This window comes from Bos javanicus, chromosome 14, assembly GCF_032452875.1.
Source record: "Bos javanicus breed banteng chromosome 14, ARS-OSU_banteng_1.0, whole genome shotgun sequence".
Classification (NCBI taxonomy): Eukaryota; Metazoa; Chordata; class Mammalia; order Artiodactyla; family Bovidae; genus Bos; species Bos javanicus.
In genome coordinates this window covers 64,490,680-64,517,628 of record NC_083881.1, presented here as the reverse complement: position 1 = coordinate 64,517,628, position 26,949 = coordinate 64,490,680, and the positions used below count along the sequence as shown (strand labels likewise).

At 38.2% G+C, this 26,949-nt stretch overlaps 1 protein-coding gene and 1 long non-coding RNA gene across 4 annotated transcripts in view; one reads left to right on the top strand and one right to left on the bottom strand.

Annotated features, from left to right (window-relative positions):
- RGS22 (regulator of G protein signaling 22) overlaps positions 1–26,949 on the bottom strand; it is a 141,450-nt gene that overhangs the window by 9,527 nt on the left and 104,974 nt on the right. For all 3 annotated transcript variants that reach the window (XM_061438351.1, XM_061438353.1, XM_061438352.1), the window contains 4 exons: positions 24,288–24,356; positions 21,380–21,541; positions 16,267–16,446; positions 11,569–11,727 (listed from right to left, as the gene is read on the bottom strand). In XM_061438351.1, the coding sequence (XP_061294335.1) occupies positions 11,569–11,727; positions 16,267–16,446; positions 21,380–21,541; positions 24,288–24,356 (570 nt within the window). The remainder of the gene's footprint in view (positions 1–11,568; positions 11,728–16,266; positions 16,447–21,379; positions 21,542–24,287; positions 24,357–26,949) is intronic.
- Positions 1–26,949, top strand: part of LOC133260161 (uncharacterized) — a 111,943-nt gene that overhangs the window by 296 nt on the left and 84,698 nt on the right. The window contains exon 2 of the long non-coding RNA XR_009740673.1: positions 1,394–1,479. This is a non-coding gene — a long non-coding RNA (uncharacterized LOC133260161). The remainder of the gene's footprint in view (positions 1–1,393; positions 1,480–26,949) is intronic.

Genomic DNA, 26,949 nt, shown 5'->3' with positions numbered 1-26,949 from the left:
CAGAGGAGCCTGGTGGGCTACAGTCCTTAGGGTCGCAACAAGTCAGACACGACTGAGTGGGCATACATGCATACATTTAGAACTATTTGTTGAATAGTTGGTAAAGAATCCGCCTGTAATGCAGGAGACCCTGGTTTGATTCCTGGGTTGGGAAGATCTGCTGGAGAAGGGATAGGCTACCCACTCCAGTATTATTGGCCTTCCCTTGTGGCTCAGCTGGTAAAGAATCTGCCTGCAATGCGGGAGACCTGAATAGAGCTTACTATTTAAAACCAACTCAAATTAACCTTTTCTTTGAGATCCTTTACTTTCCCCCCACAAATAATTAATTACTAAATTTCTGGGATTTCAGTTTTTTGTTTATATTCTTTTCAGTTAAGTATATGTGTGTGTCTTTCTATCCTTACACTATATGTAAATTTTATTTTTATGTTCCTAGCATATATAAAAGGGATAAATAGATCATCAATAAAATTCTATGTAGTAGATAATCAATAAAAGTCTGGTGAAAGAAGGAAGAAAGGGATTAGGATAGGGAGCTCTTTTTGAGAGACTATTTAGGCCACATTAGTAAAAAATGCAGCAGGCTCACATAGGACTCATCTGATTGGTGAAGTTATTCACATGCCACAGACGTAATCAGAAAAAAGCTCCAATTGTACTTAAGTTAGACAACATTCTATTTTTTCCTCCCTAAATGAACCCTTCAATATATTTTCTTTCTGAGCCTACCAAATTAGTATCACATTCATGTGGTTCAGTCAGACACGTACTTGCCTCAAGGGTCTGAAGAAGGTAAATATGAGGGTTTTTATTTAGTGAACTCTGTTTCTTGTCAGATTATATAGATTGGGCCAGATGCATAGTTGGTTTGAGGGAGAAATCAGCTTTTGTATTATATGATCTATCACTTATTACCCAAACCACTGGAAGGGAAATAACTGCAGAAATTTTTAAAATAAATAATCCAAAACTAATTATATTTAAGTGTAATAACATTTCATTTCCATACATGAGCTCTGTGCTCAGTCATTCAGTTGTGTCTGACTCTTTGTGACCCCATGGACTGTAGCCCACCAGGCTCCTCTGTCCATGGGATTTTCCAGGCAAGAATCCTCGAGTGGGTTGCCATTTCCTCTTCCAGGAGATCTTCCCAACACAGGGATTGGACCCATGTCTCTTGAGTCCCCTGCATCGGCAGGTGGATTCTTTACCACCAGCGCCACCTGGGAAGAAGATACAAGTCGCTCATAAGCTGTATATGAGTGAATATTTGCCCTATGATTAAAGAACTTTTAATACATCAACAAAAATACGTGAAGTCGTATTGTGAAGAACTGATTCAGTGGAAGCAAGATTTTACAGACACCTCTTCCTATTTTCTTGCTCTTAGGCCTTTCCCGATTCCCATTCTATACTGGAAATACCCTCAACCTCCTGATAGAAAACATCAACCAAAGAGAAGCTTTTGAAAATCTGGTAACTTCTTGCAGTATCATTCATATAAAAATTTTGTTATATATTGAATACTTATTAAAATATTCTAACAATAGGATATGAATAATAACAATACCACCAAAGCTTAAGAGACGCCACGTTACCAGCGCCTCTGCTCCCTTTTGTGTCGCCTGCCCAATCACATCATCTGTCTCCACCCAACCTACAAAGGTAACCACTGTACTGAACTTTGTGTTTATCATTCCTTTTTTTTATATTTTATCGCATTTGTATTGATTCGTTTTATGTGAATTTTAACTTTATATAAGCAGAGTTGACTGGTTATATTTTTGCAACTTTTCCAGTCAGCAGTATATTCCTGATGTATGTCTATGTTTATTATTGTAGTATAGTTTATTTGTTTTCCATCACAGCAGGGTTCTACTACATGAATTTATTTTTAACAATCTCCTGTTGATATTTGGATAGCTTCTGATTTTTTGCTTTTGAAAACATGGGTGCTATAAACCATGTGCATATGACCTGATATCTGTGTCCATAAATTACTCTAGGATATATGTATTTACAAGTAGATTGGATAAATTGAAGGCTAAGTGCATCTTTTAATTTACCAGATAAAGTAAAATTGTTTTCTAAAGTTCAATCTATACTCTCATCCATAGTGTATTAGAATTCTAACTACTCCCTATTATTGGTGGTTGAGAAAAATATAAGACATTTCAAAATGAGCAGAAAATAACAGGTGATATCCCATAAAACCATTGCAAGAATAAAACAAAGTGAGAAGTCCAATATTTTAGTTGATAACAGTACTCTCCAAGAAATCCAATCATGAATCATAAAACTCTAACATAGGAGCCCAAAATAGATAAAATATTCCTATACAAACATTTGCATATATGACATAAAACTCCAAATCCTAAATGCAGAAACTCAGAACAGAAACAGATCAAAACATTTTAAAAGGAAAATGTAAAATGACTGTTTACTGAACTTAAAAAAGATTGAAAAAACCAAAAATCTCTCAGAAATGAAGTACCCACGGTATCATGAATATGGATCATAAAGAAAGTGTATCAGTTCAGTTCAGTTCAGTCGCTGAACTGAGTGTCTGACTCTCTGTGACCCATATACACAAATATATGTAGCATTAATATAAATCCCCCTCTTCCAAACTTGGCAAAAGATATAAATATACAGCATCAAGAACTTGAGCAATCCTCAAACAGAAACAACCCAAAGAAATCTGCATAAGACATATCATATTCAAAATTCTGAAAACTAAACACAAAGAAAAGAATCTTGAAAGCAGTGAGAAATAACAGCTTACATAAAGGAAAAAGAAAGAACAAAACAAATCTTGGAACATCAAAAAAGAGTAAAAATAGAGCAAAAGTAAGGGTTAATACAATAGACTTTTCACTTTGAGTTTCCTGATTTATGTTTAACAGTTGAAGCAAAAATTATAAAACTGTCTGATGGGATTCTCAATATATGTTGAGAAGTATTTAAGATAATTGTAAACAGGTGAGGGGAAAGAGACTTAAAGGGAGGTAGTTTTCAGACCCAAACTGGTAAAATGTCAACACCAATAAATTGAGAAGTTATGCTTGTATAAGGTGATATCTAAGTAACTGCTGAAACATCTAAACAGAGAGACACCAAAATGAAATTCTAAGAGATGTTCAAGTCATACACAGGAGTGTAAGACAAGGAAATAGAAAAAAGAAGAGAGGGAATAAGCAAAACAGAAAGTACAATGACATTTAAAAACTAACGTATCAATAATTATATTAAAGATGCATAGACTAAATACACCAATTAAAAGAAAGAGATTGGTAGAGTAGATTAAAAACCAAACACTACCATGACCCAACTATATGCTGTCTATAGGAAACTTAATTCAAATATAATGATATAGGTAGTAATGTAAGCAGATGGAAAAAGATACCATGTGAAAATCAAAATACCAAGATGATACTATAGCTTTAGAGAAGTTTGGCAATTCCTCAAAAGGAGCCAATAATTCAACTTCTAGGTCCCAAGAAAAATGAAAACATGTCTATATATATAAGGTTGCATAAGAATGTTCACAGCAGCATTATTAATAAAGCCCAAAAGTGGAAACAACCCAATACATCAGCTGATGAACGGATAAGCAAAATGCATTTCAACCATACAGTGTAATACCAGTTAGTCATGAGAAGAATAAAGTACTGACACGTGCTACAAATAGATGAACCTTGAGAATACCATGTTAAGTGAAAGGAGCCAGGCGTAAGAACCACATACGGTATTATTTCTTTTATATGAAATGTCCAGATACAGAAAATAGATTAGTGGTTTCCGGAGGCTAGGAAGGAAGAAGGAAAGGGGAGTGATTGCTAATGGGTATACAGTTTCTTTTTGGGGTGATGAAAATGTTCTACAGTTAGGTAGTGGTGATAGTCACACAGCTCTGCAAATATACTAAAACCATAAAATTGTGCACTTTAACAGTGTAAATTTTATGGTATGAGAATTAAATTTCAATAAAGCTGTTATAAAATAAAAGCATTCAAATAAGAAGGAGGAGGAGGAGGAGGAGACAGCGGTGGGAGTGACTACATAACATTTTATTGTAACAGCCCCAAACAGGAACTAACCAAATGTCCTTTAATGAGTGAACGGCTGCACTGTGGTACAATGTACTTCAGAACACTGCTGCTGCTGAGTCGCTCAGTCGTGTCTGACTCTGTGCGACCCCACAGACGGCAGCCCCTCAGGCTCCCCCGTCCCTGGGATTCTCCAGGCAAGAGGCTAGAGTGGTGTGCCACTGCCTTCTCCCAACAGAACACTGCTAAACAACAGAGAGGATGAACTGCAGATACACATGACAGTGTGGACTCATCTCCAGGGTATTTATGTTGGGCGAGAAATGCCAGTCTCAGGAAGTCACATATTGTATGATTCCATTTATAAAACATTCTCAAAAATGACAAAATTATATAAATGGGGGAAAGATTCATGGCTAAAATATTAGGATAATTGGTTGGAGATGACTTACAGTCACAAGGAACATTTTTGTGGTGCATCTTGGATAGAGTGTTGGTTACTCGAATATACACATGTGACAAAATGGCATGAACTATACACACACCTTGTATCAATATTAGTTTCCTGATTTTACTATTGTAATAGCAAGGTGTAGCCACTGGGGGAAACTGGGGGAAAGGTACATGAGACCTCTCTACTATTTTTGCTATTTCCTAATTGGAGAAGGCAATGGCACCCCACTCCAGTACTATTGCCTGGAGAATCCCATAGATGGAGGAGCCTGGTGGGCTGCAGTCCATGGGGTCGCAAGAGTCAGACACGACTGACAGACTTCACTTTTCACTTTCATGCATTGGAGAAGGAAATGGCAACCCACTCCAGTACTCTTGCCTGGAAAATCCCACGGACGGAGGAGCCTGGTAGGCTTCAGTCCATGGGGTCGCTAAGAGTCGGACACGACTGAGTGACTTCACTTTCACTTTTCACTTTCATGCATTGGAGAAGGAAATGGCAACCCACTCCAGTGTTCTTGGCTGGAGAATCCCAGGGACAGTGGAGCCTGATGTGCTGCCATCTATGGGGTCGTACAGAGTCGGACATGACTGAAGCGACTTAGCAGCAGTAGCATGAATGTTAATTATCTCAAGATAAAAATTTTTTCTAAAAAAATTAGAATTTGAAATTTAAAAAAATACCAATAACATTATCTTGAATATGAAATACTTTGGAATAAATTTCACAAAATATATTCAAGATGTCACAAAAAATGCAAAATCATTGATGAAAGAAATTAAAGAACTAAACAGAAATAAACTGTGTTCATGGATTAGAAAACAAAATGTTTTCTAATTTATGACATAAATTCTCAAATTGAATTATAGGCTTACTACAATCCTGATACAATATCTCAATAGTTAATATGTGAAAAATTGTTCCATCTTATTAATAATTACATGCATGCTCAGCCGCTCAGTCATGTCCAACTCTTTATGACCCCATGGACTGTAGCCCACCAGGTTCCTCTATCCATGGGATTATCCCAGCAAGAATCCTGGAGAGGGTTGCCGTTTTTTCCTTCAGGAGATCTTCCTGACCCAGGGATCCAACCCAAGTCTCCAGTGGCTCCGGTATTGGCAGGCCGATTCTTTACCACTGAGCCACCTGGGAAGCCCTTACTAATAATTAGGTGGATAGAAATGAATGCGTTAGTATGATGACATACCATTTGTCATCAACAGATGGACAAAAATTTGAAAGTCTGAACATACCAGATGAGGAGAAATAGGAACATAGACTGACACACACTCATACTCTATTACTTAACCATTCCAAAAACATTTTAATCACGTGAATACGGAGGCATTTACAGCAATGTTGTTTGCAGTGCTATTTATAAACGTATAAATTGAAAAAATACAATAAAGAAATAGTTCAATAAAATAGTATATTTATGCATATGATGGGAATGCAGCAATTAAGCTGAATAAATGAGATCTATCTAAGTAGAGCAGTGTGGGTAGAATTAAAAACAACACTAAACTTAAAATGCAAGATGTAGAAAGTACAATATGTGCTATAGAATGAACTATGTCTCTCCCAAATTCGTATGTTGATGTCCTAACTTTCACTGTGACTGTATCATGAGATAGGGTCTTTAAGAGGTGGCTGTTGTTGATTTCCTAAGTCAGGTCTGACTCTTTGTGACCCCATGGACTGCAGCTTGCCAGGCTCCTCTGTCCTCCACTATCTCCTGGAGTTCATTCAAATTCATGTCTGTTGAATCAGTAATCCTATCTAACCATCTTGTCTTCTGCAGCCCCCTTTTCCTTTTGCCTTCAATCTTTCCTAGCATCATCAGGGTCTTTTCCATTGAATCAGCTCTTTGCATCAGGTGGCCAAAGTACTGGAGCTTCAGCCTCAGCATCAATCCTTCCAATAAATATTCAGGGTTGATTTCCTTTAGGATTAACTGATTTGATCTTCTTGCAGCCCAGGGGACTCTCGAGAGTCTTCTCTAGCATCATAATTTGAAAGCATCAATTCTTTGGCACTCAGCCTTCTTTATGGACCAACTCTCACACGTGTACATGACTACTGGAAAAACCATAGTTTTGACTATCTGGACATTTGTTGGCAAGTAATGTCTGCTTTTTAATATGCTGTTTAGGTTTGTTGTAGCTTTTCTTCCAAGGAGCAAGCATCTTTTAATTTCATGACTGCAGTCACTGTCCTTAGTTACTTTGGAACCCAAGAAAATCTGTCACTGATTCTACTTTTTCCCCTTCTATTTGCCATTAAGTGATGGGACCAGATGCCATGATCTAGTTTTTTGAATGTTGAGTTTCAAGCCAGTTTTTTCAATCTCCTCTTTCACTCTCATCAAGAGGCTCTTTAGTTCCTCTTCACTTTCTGCCATTAAAGTGGTATCATTTGGGTATCTGAGGCTGTTGATATTTTTTCCTGGCAATCTTGATTCCAGCTTGTGATCCATTCAGCCTGGCATTTTGCAGGATGTATTCTGCATATTTGGAGAAGGAAATGGCAACCCACTCCAGTATTCTTGCCTGGAAAATCCTGTGATGAAGGAGCATGGCAGGCAATATAGTCCATAGGGTAGTAGAGTCAGACACAACTGAGCAACTAGACTTTTCATTCTGCATATAAATTAAATAAACAGGGTGACACTATACAGCATTGTCATACTCCTTTCCCAATCTGGAACCAGTCTGTTGTTCCATGTCTGGTTCTAACTGTTGCTGAATACAGGTTTCTCAGGAGACAGGTAAGGTAGTCTGGTATTCCCATCTCTTTAAGAATTTTCCAGTTTGTTGTGGTCCACGTAGGCTTCCTCATAGTCAGTGACGCAAAGTAGATATTTTTCTGGAATTCCCTTGCTTCTCTATGATCCACTGGATGTTGGCAATTTGATCTCTGGTACCCCTGCCTTTCTAAACCCAGCTTATACCTCTGGAAGTTCTAGGTTCAAATACTGTTGAAGCCTAGTTTGAAGGATTTGAGCATAACCTTACTAGCATGCAAAATAAGTGCAAATGTATGGTAGTTTGAACATTCTTTGGCATTGCCTTTCTTTGGGATTGGAATGAAAATTGACCTTTCCAGTCCTGTGGCCACTGCTGAGGTTTCCAAATTTGCTGACATATTGAGTGCAGCACTTTAACAGCATAACCTTTTAGGATTTTAAATAGCTCAGCTGGAATCCCATCACTTCCACTAGCTTTGTTCGTAGTAATGCTTCCTAAGGTCCACTTGCCTTCACACTCTAGGATGTCTGGCTCTGGGTGAGTGATCACACCATCGTGGTTATCTGGGTCATTAAGACCTTTTTTACATAGTTCTTCTGTGTATTCTTGCCACCTCTTCTTAATCTCTTCTGCTCCTCTTAGGTCCTCACCATTGCTATCCTTTATTGTGCCCATATTTGCGTGAAATATTCCTTTGATATCTCTAATTTTCTTGAAGAGCTCTCTAGTCTTTCCCATTCTATTGTTTTCTCTTTCTTTGCATTGGTCCTTTAAGAAGGCTTTCTTGTCTCTCCTTGCTCTTTATTCTCTAGAACTCTGCATTCATTTGGATCTATTTTTCCCTTTCTCCCTTGCTTTTCGCTTCTCTTCTTTCCTCAGCTATTTGTAAAGCCTCCTGAGATAACCACTTTGTCTTCCTGCATTTCGCTTTCTTTGGGATGGTTTTGGTCACTGCCTCCTGTACAGTGTTACCAACTCTGTCCATAGTTCTTCAGGCACTCTGTCTACCAGATCTAATCTCTTGAGTCTATTTGTCACCTCCACTGTATAATCATAAGGGATTTGATTCAGGTCATACCTGAATGGCCTACTGGGGCTTCCCTGGTGGCTCAGATAAGGGAGATCTGGTTTCAATCCCTGTGTTGGTAAGAACCCCAGGTTTAATCCCTAGGTTGGGAAGATCACCTGGAGAAGAGAATGGTTACCCACTCCAGTATTCTGCCTTAGAGAATTCTATGGACAGAGGAGCCTAGCAGGCCTCAGTCCATGGGGTCACAAAGAGTCAGACACGACTGAGCAACTTTCACTTTCACTTTGAATGGCCTATTGGTTTTTCCGTACTTTCTTCAATTTAAGTCTGAAATTTGCAATAAATAAGGAGCTGATGATCTGAGTCACATCAGCACCAGGTCTTGTTTTTTTCTGGCTGTATAGAGCTTCTCTGTCTTTGGCTCCTCTCTTCCCCCTTCATAGATCATAGTCTTGTCGTGATGAAGGGGCTTGCATAACTCAGTGAAGCTATCAGCGAGGCCATGCAGGGTCACCCAAGACAGACCAGTTATAATGAAGAGTTCTGACAAAACGTGGCCCACTGGAGGAGGAAACAGCAATACACTCCAGTATTCTTGCTGTAAGAACTTCATAAACAGTTTGAAAAGGCAAAAAGATATGACACCAGAAGATGAGCATCCCCAAGGGCAGAAGGTGTCCAATATGCTACTTGGGAAGAGCAGAGGGCAATTACTAATAGCTCCAGAAAGAATGAAGAGGTTGGGCCAAAGTGGAAAAGATGCTGAGTTGTGGATGTGTTTGGTGGTGAAAGTAAAGTCCGATGCTATAAAGAACGATATTGCATAGGAACCTGGAATGTTAGGTCCATGAATCAAGGCAAATTGGATGTGATCAAGCAGGAGATGCAAGACTGAACATCGATATTTTGGGAATCAGTGAGCTAAAATGGATGAGAATGGGAGACTTTAATTCAGATGACCATTATACCTACTACTGTGCGCAAGAATCCCTTAGAAGAAATGGAGTAGCCCTCATAGTCAACAAAAGAGTCCGAAATACAGTACTTGGGTGCAACCTCAAAAATGACAAAATGATCTTGGTTCATTTCCAAGGCAAACCATTCAACATCACAGTAATCCAAGTCTGTGCCCCAACCACTGATGCCGAAGAAGCTGACATTGACCGATTCTGTGAAGATCTACAAGACCTTCTAGAGCTAACACCAAATAAAGGTGTCCTTTAAGAGGTATTTAGGGTTAAATGGGAGAAGGAAATGGCAACCCACTCTAGTGTTCTTGCCTGGAGAATCCCAGGGACGGGGGAGCCTAGCGGGCTGCCGTCTATGGGGTCACACAGAGTCAGACACAACTCAAGCAACTTAGCAGCAGCAGCAGTAGGGTTAAATGAGGTCATAAGGGTAGGGTCATAATCCAAAGGAATTGTGGCTTTACGAGAAGAGAAAGGATGAGAGCTTCTTTCTCTCCCCAACTTGTGAGGACACAACAAGAAGGGGGCCTTGTGCATGCAGGAGAGGTCTCACCAAGAGTCTTATTAGCTGGCACCTTGAGCTGGGACTTGTAGTCTCCTGAACTATGAGAAAGTTAATTTCTGTTGTTTAAGCCATCTAGTCTGTAATATTTTGGTATGGTAGCCTGAGCAGACTAATAAAATATGGCACTATTTATGTAAGTTAAAGTACATACAAAATAGTCCTCTGTATCATTTATGAATCCATATACCCATATAAAACATTATCTTAAAAAGGAGTTGTTGAGAACATATCCAAAACTTAATGGTTGCTCTTGGAAGTGGGGAGGGTAATAGAACTCAGGGTTGGGGGCTTTCCTGGTGGCTCAGTGGTAAAGAATCCACCTGCCGTGCAGGTGACATGGGTTTGATTCCTGATCCAGGAAGGTCTGACATACTGCGGAGCAACGGAGCCCGTGCGCCACAACTACTGAGCCTGTGCTCTAGAACCTGGGAGCCACAATGAGAGAGCCACCGCACCGTGACTAGAGGGAAGTCCATGTAGCAGCGAAGACCCAGCACGGCCAAATAAGTAAATAAATAAAATCATGCATTAAAAATAAAAAAGAACTCAGGACTGGGGTTAAGAGGTACAGTGTTCTGCACTATTTCACTTACAAAGGAAAAATGAAAAACTAATGTAAAATATGTTAACAGTGTTTATATTGACCTGGGGAAACATGGGGGTTATAATTATATTACTTTTATATCTTTAGATATATTTTAAATTTCTTTTAAAAAAGAGAATAGGGGTAAAGCTTATAAATAAGATGAAATATGTTATTTGTTACCCCTTCTCAAGTAAAAAAATAGATAAAGAGAGATAAATTGATAACGGACAGACAAAGAGGCAGCCTGGGCAACTTACGACTCATAAGTTTCACAGTCAGTGTATCATTCTCTAATTTTAATATTGAAAATGCTGTCCCAAGTGCATAATACTATCTCATTCATTCCCAGATTTATTTGGTAAATAATGATTAATAATTGAACATGTGCTGGATAGTGGTGGAAGTATTTAATAAGACAGATGTTATCTTTGAGGATCTCAGTTCAGTGAGAAAGACAGATGCAAAAACTTACTCATAAGACAAATATAAAGTGCTCTCCAAGAGAGGTACATAGATGAGATGATTTTTGAGATAATTTTTTTAACTTCAAAACAAGTCTGAAACTTCTGACTGAAGGCTTAAAAGTCACTAAAATCCACACTTTATAACTTCTCTGTATTTTTGCTCATCCCAAATTCTACAAATGTACACACAGCATTTGCAGAGAAGAAACCAATTCTGAGTCCACATTGGAACCACTTCTTTGACTTGCTTTTCGCTGCTTTTGTTATTATAATCATACAGAATGGACTGCCTCAGAGAATCCTGCCCCTCTGCCTAACTGTTAAAGTTCTTTGGGTTCAGAACCCTGTCCACCTGTAGGCGGCAGGAAAGAAGAAATTAACACATCCCCTGCCCAAGGCTTTCCACTGTAGGAGATGTTTGCAAGATTAATGGCCTTTTTTATTTTGCTTCCTCGTCTCCCCCCGCCCCCGTCTCTGATCTATAAAAATCTGGCATCCAGACCTCAATAAGATGGTTATTTTGAGGCACTAGTCTGCCATCTTCTGGGTCAGCTGGCTCCCTGATTAATGTCTCTTCCTTGCCTCAACCCCTCAGATTCATTGGCCTTTCGTGTGGCGAGCAGAGAGAGCTTGGACTCAATAACAATATCACATACCTTTTAAAAAGTCTGATTAAACCCCAAATGATTCTTGTCTCACCTTTACAAATTTTTCATCTTCTATGACTGCCATTTTCTTTTTCTGCTTACTATACTCTTGTCTTCTCTCCAAAACACTCATAATTTTTTCATCAGTTAAGTTCTTCCTGAACTCACAGAACTGAGGCCAAAATTTAAACAGAACTCCAAAAATTGTCATCTGTATAAAAAACAAAGTATGTCTCAGATTACAATTTTATACAAATGTACCAATTTTAACTCTAATTCACCATAATAATGGATTAACTATTCTATCTTTAATATACAGCATGTTTCCTCCAACTTATTGTCTCCAGACATCTTGGTATAGTTTAGCTTGGCACATGCTTATCATCAATGTTTTTTTACTACCAACGAGAAGTCTTTCTTTTAAAAAAACATACACTTAAATACAGTTAAAAGTCACTTTATACTTTATGTTTCCCTAACCAATTGATTGTATTAATAAAGAATCCATTAGGTCTTTTTAAATAAGAAATATATGTTTTCTTTTAAAACTTATACCACTTGATCTGCCACACACTCGGCTGTTTTATGCAAGTATTCCAAATATTCAGTTCATCAAGGGGGACTCCTCTCCACCCCTCCTTTCCCTTCTTTTAGAGAAAGGAAATACCATTTTGCCTCTGGAAAAGCTCTTAAACAAAGCTGCAGATCTAAGAATAAATCTTGAGTAACTTTTAAATGATACAATCTCTCTTTTATGTGAGAGCAAGAAAAGTAACATTTAAAAAGCAGAGTGGTATCATGGACAAATGCTTTCTATGAGGATACTCTACATTAAGTGATTAATTGTGATATTTATAGAGATAAGAATTGTTGGCTCAAATTTTCATGCCAAGTTTTTCCATTAGTTCCAGAGGCATACGTTACTTCCAAGAAGGTAGGACTTGCCACATCAGATCAAGTCCAACATCTTGTTGCTGGGAATGGACTTTACCTAATGCCCTGGAGAAAAATGAACCATCCCATTAGGCTCTAAGCCAACTTTTCAGCAGGAAAGTGGAGTTTTTAGAAAGTAAATGCTGCAGTGATCAACAGAGTCCTGAACATCGTGATACATTTCATCACTCCTTTCTGTACATGAATATCATTAGTAATTCTATAATTATTTACTCCCTTTACGATACCATCTTGTCACTGAATTCTATAGCCTCTTGGGATTGTGAACACAAAAGCTAAAGATACTTTATTTGACGAAGTGTAGGCTTTAAAAAAGTTTTCATTTCCATTTATCTACCATGGATTTTGGGGCTTTCCAGGTAGCATTAATGGTAAAGAACCCTCCTGCTAAAACAGGAGACATAAGAGCCTCAGGTTCGATCCCTGGGTCTGGAAGATCCCCTAGAAGAGGAAATGGCAATCCATTCCAGTATTCTTGCCTGGAGAATTCCTTGGCAGGCTACGGTCCATAGGGTCACAAAGAATCGGATATGACTGAAGCAACATAGCATGCACGCCATGCTTTAAGTAATCCCCTGCTCCAATGTTAAAGGATCACGGTAGTTTTTATATGAATTTCTTAAACTTAAACACTCTTCCACCTCCATTTACCAACTATTGACCCTACTTCTCAGTTCTCTCTCCAAAACCTGAGTCATTTCCAGCTCTCAAATGTATTTGTCACCTAGAAGGCTTCCCAGTAAAAGTTACCCTATTAGGGCACAATATTTCAAGGCAGACATAAAATCTCTCTATTTCTGGGAATCCCTTGGAAGTTCAGTGGTTAGGGGTCCACACTTCCAGTGCAGGGGGTATGGGTTTGATCCCTGGTCGGGAAACTAAGATCCTGTGTGCAGAACAGGGTGGCTGAAAAACAAATGCTCTATTTCTAAAAGTTGCAGTTAATAACATTCATGTTATTCATGAAAATTGCCCTGTACCTCCAGAACCTTAAAAGACAACCAGACTGTTAGAAAATTTTTTAATAAATATGGAGCTATTTCCCACATTGCCAGTGGATGGGCAATGGCTGCAGCATGAGTGAAGAGTGTCAGTGAAAATATGGCTGAGTGACAAAAACTTCTAAGCTATTAGGACTGCAGGTGGGGGAAAGGCAGATGTTACAAGTGAAAGCAATACTAAAAGAGGCAACAGCTTTTTATTTACTCTTCAGTCCTTTTACGCAACGTTGCTTTATTGCCAATTTGAGCTATTTCTCTCATGTTTGATCTCACATCATTCATTCATGTTTTCAAAAATGATAGTGTCTATTCTGTGCTAGGCATGCAGGCCACAGCAGCAAATAAGAAACAGTCCCTATTCTCAAAGACCTTACAGTCCAGTGGGAAAGTCAAGCATGAGAACAGCTATTTTCAAATTTGTATGATAAGTGTTCCAACAGGGACAAACACAGGATATCACAGAAGCATAAAGGAGAGAAGATGAGACTGTGAAAAGCTCTGGAGGGAAGAAAGTAAGGCTTCTCTGCTGCTGCTGCTGCTAAGTCTCGTCAATCATGTCCAACTCTTAGCGACCCCATGGACTGTAGCCTACCAGGCTCCTCTGTCCACGGGATTCTCCTGGCAAGAGTACTGGAGTGGGTTGCCATTGCCCTCTCCGGTGAAATGCCTGCTGTTGCTACTGCTAAGTCGCTTCAGTCGTGTTTGACTCTGTGCAACCCCATAGACGGCAGCCCATCAAGCTTCCCCATCCCTGGGATTCTCCAGGCAAGAACACTGGAGTGGGTTGCCATTTCCTTCTCCAGTGCGTCAAAGTGAAAAGTGAAAGTGAAGTCGGTCAATCATGTCCCACCCTTAGTGACCCCATGGACTGCAGCCTACTGGGCTCCGTCATCCATGGGATTTTCCAGGCAAGAGTACTGGAGTGGGGTACTATTGCCTTTCTATGGAAGTACAAGTATTTCAGTGGGCCGTCCCTGGTGGTCCGTGATTAAGACACCACACTTCCACTGTAGGGGGCATAAATTTGATCCCTGACTGGGGAACTAAGATCCTGAATGCTGTGTGGCCAAAATAAAGCAAAAAAATAAAATAAAATAAAATCAATGCAGGGATGCAAGTTCAATCCCTGTCAGGGAATGAAGATCCCACATGCTGTGCAGCCAAAATAAACAAACAAATAAAAGTGAAAAATCTAATATTTCAGTAAGACAGAGATAGATGGCAGTGAGTGGAAAGGTATCTGCTTAGAGAGATATCGATGAAGGAATATGGTCTCCAGTCTGAGGACAATGGGAGTAGTTGAAATTGAGAGCAGAGAAGTGACATGATCAAATACACATTTTGAAAAAGATGGCTCCATCTGCAGTAAGTTAAATGGTTTCGAGAGAGTCTAGGGGCAGGGAATTTTGGTAATCAATGTGAGACACTGCAGACATAAACTGAGGTAGTGGCATGGAGTTGGAGAAAAGTAGATAGAGTAACAGAGAAGGAGACAAATGGATACATGTTAGTGACTGAAGATCACCGAAGGTCAGGGAACAAAGGAGAGAGAAGACATGAAGGTGCAACCGGATCTCTGGCTTGCACACCTGGGTAGGAGGTATGTCCTTCTCTGAGCTTCCTTAGGGAACACGGAAACAATAGACCTGGTGAGGTGAGGCCCCTAAATATTCTCTTGTTCTCTGATACCCTAAAGATTATATTTAAGATATATCTGGGACTTTGTTTTGGGGAATGAGACAGAGGCATAAACTAAAGGACTCCAGTAAAGTTCCCTGGCTGCACTCCCTGGACAGTGTGGCGGAACCAACCAACATAAGCAGCTCAAGACGCTCACTGTCAGCCTCGAGGCTGTGATCTGGATGGGCAAGCCTTGGCCTGGCCATCAAGAGACCGGGCTAGGCTAAGTGATCTTCTCATTAACAGATGCTACAATTCTGACACCATGTTTTCTGTTTCTCCCTAGCAGATCGTCAATCATTTGTCTATATTTTTCCCTATTTTAATGCATAATTTGGATGGTGAGTCTGCTTTCGGTTCCTTTTAGGACTTAGAACACAGCTGGCTTGCAAATGAAAATGTTAAGGAATAATGGTCTTTTTCCATGCTCAAGGGCATTCATACCCTAAATCTCTGTTTCATATCACTTAAATCATGACAGGGCCTTCCCTATTACCCCTATTATAATTTATTTTTCTTAATCATTTTTCAGGAACAACATCACTAAAAGGCTTTTCAAAATGCAAATAAACTATGTTCAGCAAATCACTGTTTTCTATTATTTATCTTAAAGAGAAGTAACTTGAGCAGGTTAACAGGCATGATTTTCCTTTCATGAGCTTGTGTACTTTATGTTGGTTGAGTACTTAAATCTCCTCTCACTTACTTTATGAGCTATGTGAATATTCCAACTTTTAAAAATACACAAATCTTGGGACACACATAATTTACACATTTCTTGTGGTAGCAGATATTTTAAAAGGAAATATGAATGTTGGGAAAGGAAGGAGAAATTAGTTGGGGATTTATAAATTAGAAATAAAATGATAACCATGCAAAGTCAAAGTATATAGAATTTTAAAAATTTACTTGCTGTATATTACCATCAGCAAAATAGCAAGTTACTAGTTTCTATGTTATGTGGCATTGGCAACATTTTTCTAATTAAATAGAATAAATCCCAGGATTAGGAGGATTCAAACCTTACCAAATATGAATAATACAAAAACTTTAAAAGAATATCTAGACTACTAATCTATTTTAAAGTATGCTTACTACATGCCCTGATTTCTTACCTGTGCCTCTCTGAATACATATGGTCCCAACTCCTTCCTGTGTTCAATAATCTTCTGGGCTTGCTCTACTGGAATGTCAATTTGTAAAGCTGGGGGGATGCTGGAATTAATAAAGCAGTTGATAATAGTCATAATCTTCTTGTGTATGATAGACTCATCACAATGAGAATGGCACAAGTCCTAAACAAGGAGGAAAGATAGATCAATACGTGATTAATGCATTAATAGAACACTTTATAAGTGAAGTGAAGTCGCTCGGTCGTGTCCGACTCTATGCATTAATAGAACACTTTACAGAATACATCAATATGTCTTTAAGTTAATATAATTGTAACTTCAGGTCAAGAGAGTACTGGGACATGTCAAGACTATCTTAAAAATCAGAGATTTCATTTTTCTTGGACTTGAAGAACCTAAGACTGTTTTTCTTTTTCGCTCCTAGCCTGTGTCTTCATGTCTTTGTGCGTCATGTTCATTGACTCATTCGGTCAATCTTTGCCTTTTAAAGGAACCTGAGACTTTGACACATATACCTTAAGTAAACACAGATTTCATTTTAATCCTGGTTGCTTCTTCTCCTGGCAAAGAAGCAGCTTTAGTGTCTGCTTTGACTCATTTAACAAATTCATATTAAGTACCTGCAATATGCCAGACCTTGAGGTGAGCCCCAAGACACAGTACCTGTCCTTTAAAGGCTCAATATCTACAGGATGAGAAGCACGAAAACACATGATTCCAATCTGAGATAGCTAAGTAAGTGGCACAATGGAGAACAAGCACCTAACTCAAGTTACAAGTGGATGCAAAAGCTTTTTCCACCGTAACTGCTTCTATGCCAAGGTGATTTAGACTCAAAAATGCTAGCATATTAATGGGAATGCTGTATTTAATAGGTGTATTATTATGTATCTCAGTATCTATATTTTTTCAGATAACCTATTACATTATCATCTTTATAGCTAAAGAATTTAAATATAGTAATGATATATGTAATGATAAAAGACCCAGTTTTATGTCAGAGATGTAAGGCTATCACTTTTTAAGACAAAGAGGGTAGCTGAGCTTGAATTATGACGTTTCTTTGCTAAAGATATTGTTCTCTAAATCACTAGAAAACACAAAAGTTTGGAAACTTGTAATTCTAGGCCAGAAATTAGCCAGCATTTATTAAGTGCTCACTGTATGACAGGCATTATAATAACGGTCTTAAGGACAGTTAAAGAAAATTTCTGGTGTTTGCCATATAAAACATTACATAAATAAGTTATAAGTTTGGCATAAATTATATGTGAAAAATCTTGATATAAATGTTACACTGAGACAACAGTTAGCATTTTTATGCAATTTAGTATTCCCTCAGAAAATGCCTATTTATAACACATGCTTGCTATGTTACCCCAAATTAAATTTTTTGCTGTTACTAGTGAAATTATCATATATTTGGTGAGCTGAGTTAATTATTATTTTTTAAATTAATTTGTATTGGAGTACAGTTGCTTTACAATGATCCTGGTTTTTTATTATTATGGAAATATAAGGATTGTGAAATAAAAACAAATTTGTGAAATTATACAATGTTAATTTTGAGAGTGTAGAGTCAGAATTTAGACAGAATCCAACCTGGTATTTTTTCTGGTTTTTATGCCCTACTCTACCATTAGCTGAGTTCACTTTTACTTATTAAGGTCTCAGTTTAAGCACACAGTCGACCCTTAAACACGGGCCGGGGGTGGCGGGTGGTTAGGGCACCAACTCCGCCCTTGCAATTGAAAATCCACGCATAACTTTACAGTTGGCCATCTGTATCTGTGTTTCCACACCTGTGGATTCAAACAACAGTGGGCTGTGAAGTACTGTAGTCTGAATTTGTTGAAAAAAACTCAGATATAAGTGGACCTCGCAGTTCAAACCCTTGCTGTTCAAGGGTCAACTGTACTGTCCTCTAATAAACGTTCCATGTCTGCCTCGGTCTAGGTGGTGGCCAGCTCAGGGACTTCACTGCACCCGTGCGTCTCCCAGCCGTTGCACTGCTCACACTCGCTTAACCACCCGCTCCGTCACTTGTCTGTCCCTCCTCTAACACTGCAAGCCCTGAGAGGAAAGGCTTGATCACAGGTTTTAGCCTGGCCCTTGGTAGATGCTCAGCAAGTGTTTGCTGGATGTATATATCCTTCCAGTCTTTTCTCTTTGGGGATATATACACACACACACACACTTTATATTAAATCATACTGCTTTCTAGTAGCTAGGTTTTAAAAAATCAGTAAGATGAAGATATTTTTCCCATCACTGATTAATCTTCCAACAGCAAATTTGTAATGCCTTCAGAGTATTCTCATGCATAGATGTATTGTAATTAAAGTAAGCAATGTCCTGCTGTTCAACATCATAGTTCTTTCCAGCTTTTCACAATTCAGAACTATCTCTGATTAAGATCATAGGAGCCACCCCTTTGCATATTATTACAATCGTCCCTGGGAGGGAGTATAACTTAGTGGTTAAGGCCACAAGCTTTAGCAATAGAATGTCTGGCTCAAATTCCAGCTCTACTACTTAGTTAGCTGTATGAGGCGCAGAAGTTTAACTTTTCTGTGCCTTAGTTTCTTCATCTGTAGAATGGTGAGAATTAACAGCTTTGACCTAGGATTCTTATAAAGGATAAGGTAGGTATCACGTGAAAAGCATTAAGATAATCTCTGACAGACATAAACACTTAGTATGAGTAAGCCATATAAAAATGAGCTCAGTTAAGACTTGCTAGGTTTCTTTCTGGCAAACTTCCTCAAGACCTAATTCAAGTATCATCACTTCTTTTTTTGAAAAATTTTTCTTGGGAGTAGAGTTGATTTACAATGTTATATTAGTTTCAGGAGTACAGCAAAGTGAATCAGTTATACATATACATATAACCACTTTTTTTTAAAGATTCTTTTCCTACATAAATCGTTACAGAGGACTGAGTAGAGTTCTCTGTAAGAATCATCACTTCTGCTGAGACCTCCCTGACCTACCACTATCCCTGAATCATCCCCTCCACTGTATCAAAATTATAACCAGTTAGAATATGGATTATAATCAACGTTATTTCATCATATTTTGTTTTCATGGATGATTCCCCTCCTCGAGGGAAGACAATATATTATATCCATTTTTTTTATTTCTGCAATCTAGCATTTAGTAAATACTTACTGAATAAACACATTCACTTCAATAGCATGATTTTTAATAACTATATAGGATTACATGTCCCCCATTCTACACCACAGAAAAGATATTTAAATGAAGACCAAGGGCAGCTTTGGAGGAGTGACAGTCACAGAGGGTTGACTATGTATGAGTCTCTGTTTTTTTTAAATGCTTATTTTGCACAGCTTATCTCCTTACCTTTTGTCGTAACAGGGTTGGACCTACTCGTATTCATTTTAGCTTAAAGACCATAATAATTTCCTGTTCTGGAAAACAGAATCTACCCCCTTTTTAATTTTCAAAAAAATTATTTTAATATTATTTATCTTGTGATAGATTTTGAAAGAACTTATATCTCAAAATACTTTTTTTTTTTCCCTTGGAGAAATTTTTGTGTTGAGAAAGGTACAAAAACTGTGGATAACAGAAAAGAGTAGAAAACAGTTTCATGGAATGCTGGAGAAAGTCTGAAAGCAAAATGGTATTGAGCAACTACTAACTATATAGAATAAACATGATGCAGAGTATTAGTGTCGCATAATCCCTGCCTGGAGAAGGGAATAGCAACCCACTCCAGTATTCTTGCCTGGAGAATCCCACGGCCAGAGCAGCCTGGTGGGCTACAGTCCACAGGGTTGCACAGAATCAGACACAACTAAAGCGACTTACCACACACTGCAATCCGTGCTTAGATCATAGTTCAACTGAAAGCCTTATTGTCTTGAATTCCAGTTTTATTTTTACTCCCTACTTTTATAAAAATGGGATTAAACAGGCTGATGGCAAGGTAATGAGCCTGCTTACCTTGGGAGCAGGGATGTCTACTCTTATGTATTTCGAGACAACATTCCTGTTTTCAAATCTAGGTTATATAACCTAGAGAGTCCTTTCCTTCTCTTCAATGCAGAGATTCCATCAAATAATTAAACCTGATAATAAACTGCTTTGATAGCTAACAGCTTGCTCTTTCACTTATTTTGTTAAGAATTTGGCCATTCTGATAGAGAAGCCTCTTTCATTTCTGATGGTTTATTTCTCTGTAATCCATTATCTTTGAACACTATTGCTGCAAATATGGTTAGGAGGAATTTTTGTAAAGAAGCCTTGGTTAAAGTGCTGAATATGAGTATCTTCAGGAAAAAAAATGTACATTTATAGATAAGTAATATGCAAAAACATAGTTAAAACTTTTCAGGAAGATTCTCATTAGAACATAATATATGTGAAACCCTGAAAAATCTAATACCATCATTTCAAGGCTAACTCTTACTCTTCACTATACAATAATAAATATATCTAATACAGACAATAAATACCTCAGTATTTACATATTGAGACGTTACTTTGCCAACAAAGGTCCATCTAGTCAAGGCTATGGTTTTTCCTGTGGTCATGTATGGATGTGAGAGTTGGACTGTGAAGAAAGCTGAGCACTGAAGAATTGATGCTTTTGAACTGTGGTGTTGGAGAAGACTCTTGAGAGTCCCTTGGACTGCAAGGAGATCCAACCAGTCCATTCTGAAGGAGATCAGCCCTGGGATTTCTTTGGAGGGAATGATGCTGAAGCTGAAACTCCAGTACTTTGCCCACCTCATGTGAAGAGTTGACTCATTGGAAAAGACTCTGATGCTGGGAGGGATTGGGGGCAGGAGGAGAAGGGGACAACAGAGGATGAGATGGCTGGATGGCATCACTGACTCGATGGACGTGAGTCTGGGTGAACTCCGGGAGTTGGTGATGGACAGGGAGGCCTGGCGTGCTGCGATTCATGGGGTCGCAAAGAGTCGGATACGACTGAACTGAACTGAACTAACTGATGAAGACATCAAGTCAGGATACAAATCTTGTCCATATAGTTAGGAATCTGATATGTTAATGCACTTCCTCCTTTAAAAGAGGTGGTTTTCTCCAGCTTCTAATACAATACCTTATATTTTTGTACTTCTTGCCAAAAGAGCACCCCATTTTCCAATAAATCTCCTTTTAGAGCCACAAAGCGTTGAAATTGTCTTGCAGTAACTGGATTCAATAAAGCTTTACGGAAAGCAATGATTTCACAAGACGAAGATATCCACTTACTCTCCACAGGCTGTCCAAATCAGAGAATACATAAAATTAGCTGTGTTCTAAAAATTAATAATAAAATCATTTATTAGGCTAAAAATTACCAACTTCTATCTCCTTTGTTTTGGGCTTTTGAAATTTATAGCATGGATAAAGAGAATTTGGCAAATTCCCCTCTCTTTTCTTCTCCCTTTTGTCTCCTTTATATTTTTATGGCATCATTTTTTTAAGAGATGGGGAGAAAATGAAATGATTGGATGACTTAGAACATATGATTATATTACAGAGGACTGAGAATGTTAATAATCATTAGAGTTTGAGAGATGGTGAAAAACTACATTTGGGTATATAGTATGAATTCTGTGCTTAAACACAACAAAGTAATCACGATGTTATGATTAAATATTATTTTATAATTATGTATACTAGATGTTATATATTAATATATAATTTTCCTGACTTTCAAAAAGTAAAAGCAGTTTAACATTTAAGATATTTTTTTAAAAATTGTAGGAAAAATTACCAACTAATCCTATTATAATTTAAATAGGAAATTTACTGTGGAGCTTCACTATAATTCTATCCTAGAAAGATAATGGGGGTTTTCTGTCTTTGTTTTTGGCTTTGGATTCTGGCTGTGGGCTTGTGGGATCTTAGTTTCCTAACTAGGGATCGAACCTGGGGCAGAGCCATGAAAGCCCTGAGTCCTCACCACTGGACTACCAGGGAATTCCCAAAAGACCAAGTTTTTAGGTGGGGCATCTTTATATTATTTTAATAATAAATTACTATTAATAATTAATAACAAGAAGAAATGAAACTATTAATGCATATTTTTGATGATAAACTTTCTCTGACCCAGGATTCACTTTACACAACAGAAAAGACATACTATTTTACTATAAAGGCATTACTTTTATAAAGGCATTACTTATTTTATATCTTCTCAGTTTTGAAGTATATGATGTCTGCTTTTCTTGATATACTTTTCTTTCTTTACTTCCTTCTGGCTGTGCTGGGTCTTAGTTGCTGTGAGCGGGGCTCCTCTCCAGTTACGGTGCGATGGCGTCTCACTGCAGTGGTTTCTCTTGTGGAGCATGGGCTCTAGGGTGTGCAGGCTCAGCAGTCCTGGCACAGGGGTTATTCGCCCACAACATGTGTAATCTCTCCGGACCAGGGATCAAACCTGAGTCCTCTGTGTTGGCAGGTGGATACTTAACTGCTAGACTACCAGGGAACTCCTATTATGTCTACTTTTTTTACCTTGACCATTTTAGGTCACATATTCACCCCCTCTTTACCCTCTCAGATTAAAAAACATAATAGGTTTTATTCAATTTACTGAATAGATTTTTTTACATTTGATAAATTTATTGAAGTTCCCAAAATCTGAGGTTAGCCTACAACCATGCCAGGAAGCATCATTCTAAAGGCAATTTTTTGGATGAACTTAGGAATTATAGTAAAATCAATGACAAATATCCATTATACATAATAAATATCCGTTACTGACAATGCGTAAGCTAAGTTTCTTGAAACAAATCATATGTGACCAACGATAAAAGTGTTTAAGAGAGCTATGTAAAAAGTCTATGGGAACACAAAGGAAGGAGTAACTAATTTTGCCTGGGGGAGTAGGGGCTTTACAGAGAAAGACTTTGAGGGTGACTGCTGAGGTGGAAACTGCAAAGTGAACGCAGCTCCAGGCAGTCGAGATGAATGGTGGTGCCTTCATCGCAGATAAACTGAATAGATGTCTATCACAATTTTAGTGAGCCACATGTGGAGTTTCAAGGACAAAAAGTTAAGACCCTTACCAGATGGTCCATATTAAAATTATAGCCCTATAAATAGGAACAACTATGTATTAGACTGGGATGTTTATTTAAAACCCACTCAACAAATAATGTTTTAAGACCTGCTTCTTAAGATACTAAAACTTAGTAATTTAACTAAAACCCATAATTTAACTAAACAGAAAATAACATAATATATAATGCACAATAATATGAAATATAAGCCCATTCTATTTAGCATTTTGAAAAATATATAAAAGGGACAAATATAAGACTATTTCCTTTTGAGAAGAAAACACAGAAAAAAAAACATCCTAACTGATACATATACTCCTCTAGTAGTCTAACAGATTATATCTTTGCTAGATTGTAGAAGGTCACCTGGGTCTAGTTTGACATTTTATCAAGACCTACAGAAGGATGAATACAAATAAATTTGTAGGCTCAAAAAGAAGACTGTGTTTATCATTCTTGTTAAGAAGAAAAATAGGCAATTTCTAAGAAGGTATCATATTATAGTGGTTTAAATAATCACCAAAATGACAGTTATCTTAATTCTTTTAAAGTTAAAATGTACTTCTAAATGAAGAGGATAATGTAAGATAATTTAAGTTACTGATTCCGCTGCATACTCCTCATTCTTTTTGTGTAATCTACTCCCAGTAATAAAGAAGCTACCACATGCTGGAAAAACAGCCTGTCTCAATAAATCCATCACAAGCAAAATAACTAAAAATATATATTTAAAATCCAATCACACACTTCCAGAGTTGAGCAGGTCAAGGAAATCTTTAAGAAGAGGGCTCTAGTAGAATTACACTTTACCTGAGAGTCCTTCAGCCAGTTAAGAATAGTGTCAGCATCTGCTGGTTTAGAAAGCATTATCTACAATGAAGATCTTTGTATAGGAAGGGGAAGAAAAATACTTTGACAGTTGGAACTTAAAAAAGGAAGAATATAACAAATACTACTTGCCTTCCAGACTCCAATTTTCCTTTCACGCTTTTGTAGTAAAAGCTCTTCAGCTATGTCTTTTATCTGTACCTAGAAGCAAAACCAATGATTTTATCCAGTTATTCAGAATGTCCACAGTGTTGAAGTCACTGATTCAACAGCTTTAAAAAATGCAGTAAAGGTCAGTGTGGGGGACTTCTCTGGTGGGTGGTCCAGTGGTTAAGAATCCGCCTTTGAATGCAGGGGACATGGGTTTGGTCCTTGGTTGGGGAACTAGGATCCCACATGCCATGGGGCAATTAACCCTGCATGCTACTGTAACTACTGAGCCCATACTACAACAAAAGATTCTGCATGTCACAACTAAGACCTGATGCAATCAAAAATATTTGTTTTTAAAGGTCAGTGTGGATAAGACAGAAAACAGGAGAAAGAGGATTAAGACTTAGAAATGGAAGCCCTGCCCAGGTCCTTGGACAAGTCACTCAAATTCTCTGAAGTTTCCTCATCTGCAAAATGGAGATAATGATACCTGAGTGTACTGCCCCAAAGGTAGACAACTTTGAGTCACATGGAAACTGAAGCTGGAAAGATAATTAAGACTTCCCAAATTTTTGTGCTATTCTCCAGCCACAACTAATGGATAGCTGGTGAGAATCTGGGGCTCTGTGATGACTGGGAGGGACGGGATGGCAGGAGGGGAGGGAGGCTAGGAAGGGAGGGCAGGTATGTATAATTCTGGCTGATCTGTGTTGTTGTATGGCAAAAACCAACACAACACTGTAAAAATTGTAATAGAAAGAATCAGGCTGGACTAAAAAAAAAAAAAAGTACAAAAGTTACTCAATACAGGGAGGGAACACAGTAGACAATTCTTAAGGTTATTGCCTGTTCACAGTATTTTCCATTTGGGGGAACCACCCTTGCCAAGTCTGTGCTCAGCAACTCTCCTCAATAGCAGGTAGATCCAGGAGCTGACATAGAAAGACAGGGACTGGAATCACTGCTGCTGAGTCTCTTGGTAGCTACATGGTGGAGAAAAGATGTGAGAAGTCTTTTTGCTGAGTTCCCAGGGCTGTCCTGGTCCCTGGCCAGCTTTAGAAATAAAGCTTGGGTGTCAACTCTTCCCCTGAGTGTGTGAGATGCTCCAGCATAACTTTATTACAAATTCTTGATCTCCCTTCCCCTTTGTCTTTGCTTAAGGCTGCCAGAATCAGTGTATGCTGTTGGCCACCCAAAGAATTGCTAAATCAGGAAGGAGCTGTAAATTAGAATAAATATTACTGTGGTAATCATAGTGAGAAAACATGGTAAACAAGATTAGTAAGCCAAATATCTTTTTACTTGGCTTTGGATAGACAATTAGAGTTTGCTGAAGAAAGGAAATTAGGAAATCTGAATTGTCCCAAAGCTTATTTCCATGAACTTTCTGCTTAAAACAAGTCAGGTCTTCTCCCCCATACTGTCAGTTCAGTTCAGTGGCTCAGTTATGTCTGACTCTTTGTGACCCCATGAACCGCAGCACGTCAGGCCTCCCTGTCCATCACCAACTCCCAGAGTCCACCCAAACCCATGTCCATTGAGTCAGTGATGCCATCCAGCCATCTCATCCTCTGTTGTCCCCTTCTCCTCCTGCCCTCAATCTTTCCCAGCAGCAGGGTCTTTTCAAATGAGTCAGCTCTTCACATCAGGTGGCCAAAGTATTGGAGTTTCAGCTTCAACATCAGTCCTTCCAATGAATACCCAGGACCCATTTCCCTTAAGATGGACTGGCTGGATCTCCTTGCAGTCCATGGGACTCTCAAGAGCCTTCTCCAACACCACAGTTCAAAAGCATCAATTCTTTGGCTCAGCTTTCTTCACAGTCCAACTCTTACATCCATCCATGACCACTGGAAAACCCATAGCCTTGATTAGACTGTAAGTTCCATGTTTCCAGCTGTACTGTGTTTTCCATAACTTAAAGTGCTCAGAAGACTAAGGATCTTTCCAGATAAGTAAGACTCAAAGTGTTTGATAAGTTAAATATGGAAGGCAGGTTTTTAACATCCTTCCTGGTCAATACTAATAGCATGTGCTTTGCACACTAAACTCCAGAATTACATGTTCTTTACTCCTTGTATTCATTTTGTAAAGATCAGGTTTGCCTGATTTTGGATGTGATAATGACATCTAAAATTATCAAAGCAATACCTGCTTCTTATAAAACACAAACTAAACAAAGTAAAGCAACAACAACAAAAACCCTACTTTACAAAGTAAAAATCTTTCTCACTCCCCATACCCATTCCCAGGAGGTAGATCCTTTTTTGATCTTTGCTTTTAAACATAAATAGAGATAGAGAGGAGAGAGAAATGCATAGACATGTATAGAGATATAAGCATATATAATGGGATTGTCTTCTATGTTTGATTGCTCTGATCCTGCTTGTTTCACTCAGTAAATAACATGTTTCATCATCAATATTTGTAGAAATCTCATTTTTATAATCTCATTTTATATGGAAATCTGCATAGTTTTCCACAGTATGGAATTATCATTATTCATTTGATTATTCCCATTTGTATACCCTTGTCCATTTATATGAAGACTCAATAATAATATAAAAAATAGCAACTATATTAAGACAATATGTGACTGTTTGCTGTGTGCCAGGCACCATTCTAAGAAACTACACATATA